We start from the raw sequence: 12,994 nt of genomic DNA, 5'->3' as shown, positions 1-12,994 counted from the left end.
CCCAACTCTTCTCATCTTCCTGATCTTCTGCATTGTTCTCACTGCTCTCAAACTCTATAGCAGCCTCTTGACTCTGGTGAGTAAAGGACTTCTCCCTATGACTGCTTCCTCAGCCAGCTGTCAGCTTCACCCCAGGAGAAGCCTGCCTTGGTTCCTTATCTGATCACCACCTTCTGAGTGAGTGTGCAGCTGCTGACTTAGAGCCTAAGGTTTGAGACTTTTGATCTGACACTTGAGCTTAGCATGCAGAAGGAATGTCTGTCATGACTAAGTGTTTGCTGTGCTTAAAATTAATCTAGAATTGTTTGCTGTGAACTATGTCTATATGTCTAATATGCCTAGCATTAAGAATTGCCATTTTCTTGATTAAGAACCTATAGAGTGAGATCATATTGAGTGATCTGAGTGAATAAACATTGAAAAGGGCAGAAGCATGTGGATATTTTTTTATTTCTCTCCCAGAACTGCATAAGTCACAACTTTGCCCATTGCGACAGTAAGGACAAGATGTGAAACTGAATTATATGAGTAATACATCGCCAGGCCCACCATAAGTGATCAACAGGTTCATTTCTCCCAGCCCAACTAGAGAAGTATGAGGCAGTGCAGAGAAGCTTCACACTCTTCCCACATCCTTTGGGCCTCAGAATTTTAACAGCACAATTTAAATAGAGAACCTGTATGACCTTTGCTTTCTGACTATAAAGTCACCAGTAGTACAGCACAGCAGGTCATTGATCTAGGCTGGCATTGAAACATAAAGCTGGTGAATGAAAGTGAACCTTAAATGGCCTATGAGAATGCCAGGACAAGAGCAAGTGGCTCAATCTGTTGAAGCCACAGTCAATGATGACTCATCACAAATGCCATACCAGGCACCCAAGATAGGCACGAAATACAAGGACATTTCAAACTCCATGTTTACAACTGAAAGGAAGAGGGGCAGAGAAAAAGAAATAATATGAGTTATGTTTAAAAAAACAGTGTAGAGAAACAATTTTCCCTGATGAAGAAACATGATGGATTTTTATTTTTTAAAAAAAGACATGATTGAATTACAAAGATTTTCTGCAAGTAATTTTATCTAGCTAGATCTAAAATTGATCAATCCATAAAGTTGGCCTTTCCAAATAGAGTAGATTTAGCTCAGTAAGAACATTTAAGGCAGTCTCTAAATAATGTGTGGATCTCCATTTATAGTTACTCAGGTTAGTAAACAGGTCTGAGTGCTTAAAATACCAAAAATTAACCAATAGTGTAAGTACCTATAATGTGCAAAAGGGACAAAATCCTGTTAGAGTATGGCAACCCACCTTATCTTCTTGGGCACCTACCAAGAATGTTTGACTCTTTTAGATGACACAGTATTTTACAGAGGGCTCACTGCAACCCAATCATTACTGGCGTTGAGAAAATCAAATGTAGTTCTTGGCCTGTGGTAGGTCTTAACAAATATTTGTCAATAAATAATGTAGTCACATGAGAAAAACAATAGGTGTTACCTGGATCAGTGCTCTTAGGAGATTATTTTCATTTTGTATAATTGCAATTGATTTATTGCACAAATTTGTTATGTGATTTTTATCTCCACAGGGTAGAACTTGAAGAACTATTATCTGGCCTCTTTCATATTTTTTCCCCACTGTTGATGCCTTCTGACTTTAAAAACAAGTTTTATTTTTATGTAGTGTCAGTGGTACTATAAAATTAGTGCAACTTCTTTGGAGATTGATTTCTTGATTTTATTAATTTTTAAAAAGGTAGCCTTTGATTAAGCAATTCTACATCTAGAAACTTCTACTGCACAAAGTTGAATGGACAAGGATGGTTTATAAACTGAGAAATTGGCAATAACTTAAATATCCACAAGAAAGGTTATATAAATTATGATCATCTAGGTAATGGGATACTTTGAAGTTTTTAGAAGAGAATAAGGAAGAGAGTCATGTCTGCCTGTTCCTCAAGGAATCATAAGTGAAAAGAGAAAGGTATGCATGATAGCAATGATGATAATAATAATAACAGTAATCATTGTTATTATAATAACACTTGTAAAGTATTTTACTGTGTTTTAGACACTTTACATTTATTAACTCATTTAATTCTCATCATAATCCTAACAGTGGATATTATTGTTATCATCACTTTATGGAGGAGGAAACTGAAGCACAGTGGTGTCTAATAACTTTCCCAAAGTCACAAAACTAGTATCAGAAGCAAAGCCTGGCTTGAGAATCAGTGTTCTGCCTTAGTTCTATGTTAAAAAAATGTACAAGAATATGTGTATAAACATATATACATATATGTGGACATATTTACTTTTATTATGAGCAGTTACTTATCCTTTTTACAAAATCTATACATTCAAAATATAACATGCTAGTCATTTTTCTGCTGCTGCTAGAATTCAAGGAAGAGATTTGGTCTTTTTCCTTTTTGCTAGTTATAGTTACCATTCATTGATTCATCCAACTAAAACATCTGAACCATGGTAGGTGCCCTGGCCAGCTGCTGTTCTCAAGCAGTCCTCTGTCTAGTGGAAGAGAATGACACATAAACATGCAAACCAGAGCCGCTATGCTACATTCTGAATGTGTGTTCCAGAATTTATAGTCAAGCCTTAACTGCCAATGTGATAGTCTTAAGAAGCCTTTAGGAGGGGATTGAGTCATGAGGGCTTTGCCCTCAATGTGATGATGCATTAGAAGAGTCTTCACACAGCATTTAACTTTTTTTGACCTTGACCTCCCTGCCATCTGAGGGCATGGTGTTCTTCAGCTGCTGAGGATGCACCATCTCTGAAACAGAGGTCAGCTCTCACCAGACACACCCAACCTGCCAGTGTCTTGGACTTGCTTCTAGAATTGTGAGAAACAGTTTTGTTCTTTATAATTTACCCTGTTGCAGGCCTTTTGTTACAGCAGCATGGACAGAGTGAGGCAATATATAAATGGGGTATACAAAGATGGAACAGGAGGGCCATGAAGGAGAGATAACAATTCTGATAAAGATGTGCCTCAGTCTGGCTGGGCACAAATCACAAGCCACTCAAGCTGGAACAAACTTTATTTCCGAACTCCCAAGAACGCCCCGCATGCGGCCTTCTCCCGGGACACACCACACACCAACCGCAAATCCCTCCTCTGGAAATCCCTCCTCCAGCACTTCCCCAACCAACCAACCCTGCAAGAACTCCAAAGTAGCAAGCCGAGGCAGACAGCAGGGGTCTAATACACAGTTGAATACACAGCTTAACACAACCATCATCATCTCAATGGCTTGCTGGTCACCTCTCAACCACTCCTTTCTGGCAAAGATGCCATGTCATTGGACTGGGCTGTTGCCCTCAACAAAGATGAGGTGAGGGGAAGTAAGAAGGAAGGCTACCCAGAGAAGGGGTAATGTTTTGCCAAATACAGAAGGAGACATAAGAGTTTATCAGGAGACAGTTCTTCACTGGGGTGGGGGAAATAAGAGAAAAATGGCAGTAAAGATACAAAGCAGGAACCCCTGCTGCTGATTTAGCTGCAGCTTAGGAGGGAAATGTGGCTAGTGCCTCTGGAGATGTGGACAGGAGCCATAGCACCTAGGCCTTTGAAGGCCGTGTTAAGAACTTCATGCTGAATATGCTACATCTTCATCCATGTTGTAGCGTATTTTGAATACGCTACAACATGGATGAAGCTTGAACACATTACAATAAGTCAAACAAGCTAGTGACAAAGGGACAAATGCTGCATGACTCCACTTATTTGAGGTACAGAGTATACTGATTCATGGCAATTGAAAGTAGAACACTGGCTACCAGGGGGAGGGAAGGAATGGAGAATGGGGATGATTATTTCTGTCTGAGATGGTGAAAAAGTTCGAGGATGGATTTTATGGTGATGGTTACACAACAATGCAAATATACTTAATGCCAGTAAAAATGATTAAGTGATACATTTGTTATGTATATGTTACCAGTTTGGAAAATAGTGAAAAAGGAAACAAAACACACACAGACCTAGCATTCAGGGAAACCAATTTGAAGTTCTTTCCTATTATTAAAATTAGATGTGAACAAAATGTGATTTCTTTGCTACTGTTCCATAATGATGTTACTATGTATTGAAAACAAGCTCTGTGCCAGCTTTATGTCATAGAGAAGGGAAGATGCAGGTTTAGAGAGGTTATCTAACTGACCCCAAAACACACAGCTGGGAGCAGGGGACATTCTAAGAAATTCTAGAATTACAACTGAAGTCTTTTAGACTGCAAACACCTTACACTCTTATCAATTCCCAAGGGGCTTGATTATCTTGCTACTTTTTTGGATATGTCAACATCTTTCTTAAAAAAAAAAAAATTCCTCCTCAAATCTTCAGAGAAAGAATTGCTTCAGTGTATTCTGAGTTTAGAAAAGTATGAGAAGTCTGAGGCCTTGCAGAATGAAATGTTTGTTGTGTGCTTACTGTTTAGTGACATCTGATAGTTTTAAAATGGCTTGGACCCCTTGTAAGAGAGATAAAAACAAAAACACCCAAACCACCTCCACAAACCAAACCACATTCAAATTGAGTCTAGACTCAACAAACCATCACTACTCGGCCAGCCACCTGTTACAGCGAGGGGTCGGCACTCTCTTTGCGGCAGTAATCTGGAGAATACGGCGGCTAGCCCGGGCGGCCCGCCTCGCACATTCCAGGTACACAGCCCGCAGAGACCCCTGCACGTGCTCCTGCGCAGGCGCAGGCCCACTGTGTAGCTTTCATCCAGGGCCGCCTGGTACTCCAGTGCCCCCGAGTGGCTTCTGCCTCTGCGCGCCGGGCTCGGGGTCGTCGCTGCCCCTTCTCCAGGTCCTCCGTAGCCCCTGCCCTGGCCAAGCCTGGCGTCCACTCCCCTCTAACCCTGCATTGCACAATGTGGGAGCAAAGTCCCCGAGGGTGTGAACCCGGCTTTCCCTGCCCCTGGGCGGGGACGCGCGGCGGCTGTGCAGGCAGCGGAGCCAGCGAGCTTGCTGTCGGCGCGATCCGCAGGCCCCGACCCCGCGAGTTCCCCGCAAGCCGCGGCCGCAAACCCCCGCGCCGCTAGGCTCCGCCGCCAGGCCCGCCCGCCGCTCCCCTCACAGGCCCGCGCCGCCGCCGCAGCCATGGCGGAAGTCCATAGACGTCAGCATGCTCGGGTTAAAGGAGAAGCCCCCGCGAAATCCTCCACACACAGAGATGAGGAGGAGCTGGGGATGGCGTCGGCCGAAACGCTGACCGTGTTCCTGAAGCTGCTGGCCGCCGGCTTCTACGGCGTGAGCTCCTTCCTGATCGTGGTGGTGAACAAGAGCGTGCTCACCAACTACAGGTAGGGCCGCGGCGGCGCCGGCCGAGGCCGCGAGGAGGAGCGGGCGGCGGCGCAGGCTCCCTGGACTTTGGTTGCCAAAGTTGAAGCGGAGTAAAGTTGGGCGGGATCCGGGGGAGGGTGGCGGCGGGGCCGCGCCGGCCGGGGCTGGGTCCGGCTCCGCACGCGGAGCTCCAGACAGCCGCGCGCTCCGGGCCGCCTTCGGCAGTGTCTGCCATGCCCTGGGTGCAGCGCCCTCCCTGAACATCCTGCCTTTGGTTGCCTGGAGCAAAGTTGCTTGGTGACTTTAGGGGCCCTGTGCTTGCCTGCGGGGAAGCGAGCGTGAGATGCGCTCCTTCCTCCGCAGCCTGTCCCCGCGCTGCTGACAGCCTCTGGGGACGTGCGCATCTTCACGCCCATTTACGATTATTCTGCTGCTGTCACGGGGACTTGGAGCAGAAGCTTTTTTTTTTTTTTTTTTTTAAGATGTGAAGCCGTTGAAAAGATCTGTTTCTTAACTTCCTTGAAAAATCCGTTGCAAGCAGCCTACCGAAATTGTAGAATCGGACAAGATGAGACAAGTGGCCGCCCGAGGCTATAAAATCAGCGGTATGGCCTCATAACCCGCAGGAATTTTTTTTTTCTCACAAGATTTTTATTTGAATAAAGGACAGATGTTGGTGTGGATTTGTATCAAAAGACATTTTAAGGTTGTCGGTGCAAAAGTTGAATTCACAGAGCTATGTTTGGGTTTTCTGACTTTTTTCTTTTCTTTCTTTCTTTGCCCTTTTTATAGATTTCCCTCCTCGCTATGTGTTGGACTTGGCCAGGTTAGTTGGAATCTTCAGCATTACATGGTTTTATGTTGTCAGAACTTCTCTGTGTGTCTTTATATGTAGAACAGTGCATCTGTGTTCTCTGTTTACAGATGGTGGCTACAGTGGCAGTTCTCTGGGTGGGAAAGGCATTCAGAGTAGTCAAGTTTCCTGACTTTGACAGAAATGTACCTCGAAAGGTAAAAGATTTTTTTTTTTTTAAAGTAGTACTTTGTTTTATGAGAAGGAGTCACTGTATTTTTTTTAATCCCAGCCTTGCATATTTAAAAACTAACTCTAACGAAATCCACATCTAGATAGAGCACATGTTATGAAGTTAAAGAATAAATGCAGTAATGTGTGTTAGAGAAGTTCACAGTCTCTGTAAAATTAAGGAAGAAAAAAACCCCAGGAATCTTTTTTGTTTTAATTAATGCTCACTTGTTGGGAGTGCAACAGTTCTGCAGTTTCTATATCCATCTAATCTAGCCAGTGTATCCTGCATTCATTATTCTTGGGTTTATTTTCATGTTCTTCTGTCTGCCTCTGCTTGACTCCACATCAAGATAAAATGCCTACCTTTTTCTGCTGATATTAGAGCCATGTGCTAATACATTATCATATTTTAAAGCAAATTGTGTTTCTGTTCTACATTGGTCAATCATTTTCATATTTCTTTTCTTCCCTGTCTTCCTCCCTCGCTTTCTGCCAGTTTAGTGTTGTGTCTCAGAGAATAGTTAATATTGTTTGGGTGTTTCCTGGGGCTCAGAATTGTTTATGAGAAGTAATCTTAAGTTTCAAGTGGAAAGAATTTGATCATAAAAGCAAAACTGTTTCTGTTTGAAAGGACCTTGTTTTAGCTATCTTTATTATTGAGTTTTGTTATCCCTTTTTAAATTTTCTAGACGTTTCCACTACCTCTACTATATTTTGGGAACCAAATCACGGGACTGTTCAGCACAAAGAAACTGAAGTATGGATAACTTTATTTTACTAGTGAGGTTAATATAATGTGTTCTTAAAGTTGTATGTAAATGTCAAATACTTAATGCATTGTTACTGATTCTGGAAAAAATGGAAGGACTAGAAAGTTTTTGTTACTAAATAATGAAGGTTGCACTGAAGGCTTTAGTGTAAGCTCATTTCTTTTGAAGAGAAAGAATAGTTGCTTTATCCTGTCTCATTTTGATGTTAGAGGTATTTAAGATGTTATAAAATGCTATGATAGGGGATTTTCATTATTTTCCCAGACCTGCAGTAGTGAGAGAGAAAAGGCTTCTGGGATTTCTATTCATTAATATAGTTAATTAGTACTATATTTTAGGCAGATTCCACACAGCAAAAAAGGATGGAAATGAGAACTTTCAGTTTTTCTTCTCACATGAAATAGTTAAAATGAGATGGAACCCTGATAATAAATATGATTAATATCTTACCCACTGCCATGTAATTATAGAGGCAGCATCTTTACTTTTAGAAAGAAGCAGTAGCTCTCTCTGACTACATTGTCTATTACCCTCTAACCTTCCAGTTCCTGGCTTCTCCCCTTTGTGGTTTGTGATGTTCCACAGACACCCATAGGAAAATAGTTTGACAGAAACCCATGGCTCCACTACTTCCACATGAGCTGAAGCTCTGGCATTTTGGATAATCATGAGTAGTGAGATCTCTTGAGAATCAGTGGTATATCATTTTTCATTTCCTCCTTTTTTTAAAGCAAGTAACCTGACAGGATGGCCAGGGGTATCTCTGGGGAGAGTTCCAAGTGAGACAGATTTATTGTCATGGGTGGGGCATTCTTTTCCATCTCATTACCCCACTTGGAAAGAAATGAAGGTCTGCTGTGAAATGCTGCTTATAGTTTGCTTTTTTTTCATCCATTGCCTGCCATCCATCCATCCATCCATCCCCTACCTTTGTTTGCCAGCTAAATAAAAGGCACTTTGTAATGAGATAAGACATATTCAGAAATAACCATATGTTTATTAGTACAAGCAAAATGATCTAGGAATTTAATGGAAGACTTTCACAAAAGGACAAGCAAGGAATGCTTTATGGGGTAAGATTTTCCTAGGTGTTTTGGGGTGATCTAGTGAAGAAAGGTGATATAGGCCCTTTTACATTCAAGACTAACATCTGTATATCAGGATGTTTGCATACTTAGCAAAGTAAAATTTAAAAATACATGTATTATTTATGATGTATGATTTTTACCATTGTAAAAATTAATGTTTCTCACTTTTAGTAGTTTTTTAAAAGCAACTTTTTTAGCTTTTTAAATCATTTATTTCTAGAGAGAAGTAAGGATTTAATTTAATCAGAAGTTAATCAGCATGGAATTTCCATAGGAAAGGAAATGATTAGCATTATTTTAAATTACCAATTTGAAAAATCTTGGTTTAAAAAAATAAATTGAACTTTATTTTACCTAATCATCTTTGTTTTTGCAGCTTACCAATGTTTACAGTTTTAAGAAGGTTCTCCATCCTGTTTACAATGTTTGCTGAAGGAGTTTTACTCAAGTGAGCAAAATTTCTAATACATCTTTTCTTTAAACAACTTAAAGCACCTTGAATAGGTGCCCAGCATATGTGAGATATTAAAATTTTTTGTCTTGGTTCTACTTCAGCTCTTGAGAAGTTTAAATTCTTTCCTTGCCATCAAATTGATAGTTTGTGGGAGCAGTAGTTGGGAAGGTTAAACGAGTTGGAAACCTATCTGAACTTGAGTTTTAATTTTCTACAGTTTCTGTTGTCTACTGCTGCCACTGAGTGAAGCTGGGTCAGAATCACAGTTCTAGGTTTCAAATAGCATTTATATCTTTTACTGAAAATGTGTGTTTCCTACTTAAAAAAATCCTGACTTATAAAAATGCCAACTCAATAACAAATGGTAAGAATAAGAAAAATGACTGCAATTAATTACATAGCAAATTGAGTTTTTGCTTCATCAATGAGATTCTTTTAAATATCCAGTTCCTTGGAAATATTTAAAATACAATTGTTTATGTTTTTTGCCTGTTATGAAATGTGTCTGTACGAATAATAAAGTCACATATATATATATATATATATATATATATATATATATTTTTTTTTTTTTTTTTTTAATTATCTTATTTTGTAGGAAGACTTTTTCTTGGGGTATTCAGATGACCGTATTTGCAATGATTATTGGAGCCTTTGTAGCTGCCAGGTAAGATGAGGGCCTATAGATAGCATATTAAAAATTGTCAATACATTTTGATAATAAATGATCAGTTACCAATCAGAATAATTTTTTTGTAGCCTAAGTAAAAGTCGTGTCTTCTTCAGAAGTTAAATCTTTGGCTGTGTTAAGGTCAAGGCTGGCAAAATTCAAATTTTGGGGATTCTTAAATTCATGTAATTTAGGATTTGTTATTCTCTTGTACTTACTGAGTACATACTGTGTGCCACAAAATATTTTCAGCATTGAGCACATTATTTATTCTTCATAGTGCTGAATGGTATGGGTATAATTTTCCTACTTTATAGTTAAAGGAAACTTAAAGTTCTATACTTGCTCAAGGTCGCACTGCTAATAAATGCTGGAATTTGAATGTGTGCCTGAATTCAGAGCCTATGCGATTTCATAAACCATGTGGCATTCTTTTACTTTGCAAATTTTTAAAGAAAATGGTGTCTGCTCTTTTGTGAGGTGAGGCAAATGACAATGAATACCTTGACTTATGGAATAATGAATAATATCATTGCTTTATTTGGCCTCACTTAAGATACATTACAGATGTCATTACTTAGTCTTATTAGATTACTGGAACATTCCCCCTTTTTATAAAAGTTCTAGTTTTAAAGTGTATGAGGAAAATACAAAGCAATGATAAATGTTTAAGGAGATGACTATGCTAATTGTTCCGATTTGATCATTACACATTGTGTATGTATAGAATTATCACACTATACACCCAAAATATACATGATTATTTTGCTGCAGTTTAAAAATAAATAAAGAAAAAAAATTACATGGGGAAAATGTATACCCAAAGACAGAAAATGAAAATGATCACTAGAAGCCTGATACATTTTACTCAGCCCTGGGCATGCATAGATGGATTTACTGATGTCACAGATTCTACCTGACATACATTTTCATCTGGGTATTCCAATGGATGGCTCATTTACTTTCATCATATCCCTGTGGTGTAACTAGGGGGAAGTATAATTTAAATTCTATTTTATCTTACATCTCCAAGTGAAATTTCATTCTAAAAAAGAGAGGGTGGCAAAATTTGTTACCAGAATTTGGTTTTATAGCCAAATGTTGTATTTGTCTCCTTGGAGAAAAATTCTACACCAGGTATCTGCCTTTCTTTTTAAAGGTGTTCTGCTAACCTCTGAACATTTTGAAGCATTTCCTTGAAGCCAGTGAGATCCAAAATTGTACAACAGGTTTATTCAGGACTCACTTTGGCCTGCAGAAAGCTTTGAGAAGGGTTTCTAACTAGCCCTGCTTAATTAGAACCTTTGGCTTGTGAAAAAGATGGAGAAGAAGAGAACCTGAAGTTAGAGTGTTGCCAGATGCTTGGATTAGGGGTGTGCATTAGGCTAGTCCTGTCTGAAACTGCAGCAGTATGCAGCTCCTCAGGTTTTGGTTCCATTTAGAAGTTCAGCTACAAGCATTGTCGTGACTCTGCAAAGTCATAGAATGTGAGGCCACCATTTTGGCTGGGGTGCTAAAGTACCATGAAGGCATACTTTGCTTAGATTATTCATTTATTCTATTAAATTTACAGATTTCTTATCTTGTGCTTACTACCCTATTAAGTAGCAGAGATTTTCAATTTCCCCAGTCTCACTAGTTTTACCTCATTGAGTAAGTATTTGAGTTCCTACTATGTGCCCTCTCACAACTTACTGTGATCCATACTTCAGAAATTCTGCCCAACTACCTGTGGAAGTTAGTCCCATCTTTTGCGTGAACTTTTTGAAAAATGATATGTTAAGAACTTTTGATTTCCTTATTTGTGAGATTGATGCCTTCTGCCTGATTTGGTCTGACTTTGAATTCAGAACAGTTTATTATTAACTGGCATGATTGATTATTCCTTATGATGTGTTTAAGCATTAGTGTTTTTGTTTCTAAAATAATCCCTATTGAGTATGGAATTGCCAACTGTGACCAGGACTCAAGAAATACTAGTAGCTGATAAAATAACCTAATGTTCATTTAGCTGGAAAAGAAATGTTCTTGCAAATATTGTAGTTCAGACCTATTAAAAATTAAGTGCATGTTCTTTAAATCTAACTTATTCTTAAAGTTTTGCTTATGTTTTACAGCTCTGACTTGGCATTTGATCTGGAAGGATATGTTTTTATTCTGATAAACGATGTACTGACAGCAGCAAATGGTGCATACATAAAACAAAAATTAGATTCAAAAGTAGGTAGCTATCTAAAACTTCTTTATTAGATATTTACTGATGTTGGGAATGGTAATAGCAATTCATCAGGGTAAAAAGTATGGAATAAAGAAAAATACTTAGAAGGGATGGGAGAGACATGGGGGTTCTCTGAGGGTAAATGCCTATATTCTGGTGTTCACATAAGAAAGTTTTTAAATTAGCAGTTAGGTTTATTGATGGCTTTTGGGAAGGGATTATGGGAATATTGACTTAGAGTGGGGTAGGAAGGTTACAAAGTTCATAGAGAAAAATGTCATAAATGCTCATGGCTCTGTTCTGAAGATACTTGGTGAGGGACCTGGAACAAGAGAAATATCCTGAAGCCTTTGGGCAATCTTGAAGGGAAGTGAGTGTTGGAAGGCGCTTGCAGAACAGGATGACCTTTGTGTACTTGCCCGACAAATGGTAGGAATCCTGAGGAAGCATTAGTTTCTCGCTCCCTCAGGGGTACTGCTGAGTTTCCTGGCTTGGATCTCATACGTGACCTTTGTACATCCAGCTCTTTGCCTTCTATTGGTGGCATGGACATGAAGGCATTTCAGAATATTTTTTGTTTGTTTGCTATATACTTTGAGTATGCAAACATTAAATTTATTTTCAGATCAAGCCAGACCATCAGAAAGCTGAGTATTTGACCCACAATTCTTTTGATACATTATGAGGTTGTATTACAGTAAAAAACAGGTATATAGAACTCAGTTTGCTGCATCATAGGGTTGTTTTTGAAGGAGTTGTTCTTGATTTCATAATGTATCCTAGGTGAGTACCCATATGAGATTTTTATCTTAGATGTTACCATAGTTTTTCCTGAGCAGCTGGTATGTTTTTATCTCATAATTTAGTCTTGTAACTGATGATGGTTTTATCTTATTTTCTACCCGTGTTTTATCTTCAGTCAGATGATCTTTTCTGCTTAGTTCTTTTTTTTTAATATTTATTTTTTAGTTGTAGTTGGATACAATATCTTTATTTTATTTATTTATTTTTATGTGGTGCTGAGGATTGAACCCAGGGCCTTGCACATGCTAGGCGAGTGCTCTACTGCTGAGCCACAATCCCCTGTTCTGCTTAGTTCGTACTCTGCTATATTATACTTACAATATTTCTGAAATTACTTCAGGTCTTTTTTTGAAATTCAGATGATAAATATATATAAATATCCTGTTCAATAGTTATAATAGTATTGAGTTGGAATCCTTTTGGCCAGGGCTTTGCCTTCTCCTCCAGAGAATTACAGATTGTGTGATTATCCCATTCATTATTCTCAGAGAATTTTTTTAAAAAAAATATCCTTGAAGAACTAGGGACAGTATAGATTTTTTTCCTATACATTTTCTCTAAGTATGCCTTTTATGTCTCATCCTTCATTTATTTGCCTGATGACTGTATGATGATTGCATTTCAAAGGAAGATGCTAGTAAACATTTTT

General features: G+C 39.0%; 1 protein-coding gene across 1 annotated transcript in view; it reads left to right on the top strand.

The window, feature by feature from the left end:
- The first annotated feature begins 3,059 nt into the window (after positions 1–3,059).
- The window catches only part of Slc35d1 (solute carrier family 35 member D1), a 46,686-nt gene continuing 36,751 nt past the window's right edge, over positions 3,060–12,994 (top strand). The window contains exons 1-7 of the mRNA XM_026409725.2: positions 3,060–5,334; positions 6,107–6,140; positions 6,239–6,325; positions 7,031–7,098; positions 8,576–8,647; positions 9,252–9,320; positions 11,441–11,543. Coding sequence (XP_026265510.2) covers positions 5,132–5,334; positions 6,107–6,140; positions 6,239–6,325; positions 7,031–7,098; positions 8,576–8,647; positions 9,252–9,320; positions 11,441–11,543 — 636 coding nt within the window. The 5' untranslated portion in view covers positions 3,060–5,131. The remainder of the gene's footprint in view (positions 5,335–6,106; positions 6,141–6,238; positions 6,326–7,030; positions 7,099–8,575; positions 8,648–9,251; positions 9,321–11,440; positions 11,544–12,994) is intronic.

The sequence above is a fragment of the Urocitellus parryii genome, chromosome 11, assembly GCF_045843805.1.
Source record: "Urocitellus parryii isolate mUroPar1 chromosome 11, mUroPar1.hap1, whole genome shotgun sequence".
NCBI lineage: Eukaryota > Metazoa > Chordata > Mammalia > Rodentia > Sciuridae > Urocitellus > Urocitellus parryii.
The sequence above is the reverse complement of the archived record's forward strand: the minus strand, read 5'-3'. Positions and strand labels throughout refer to the sequence as shown.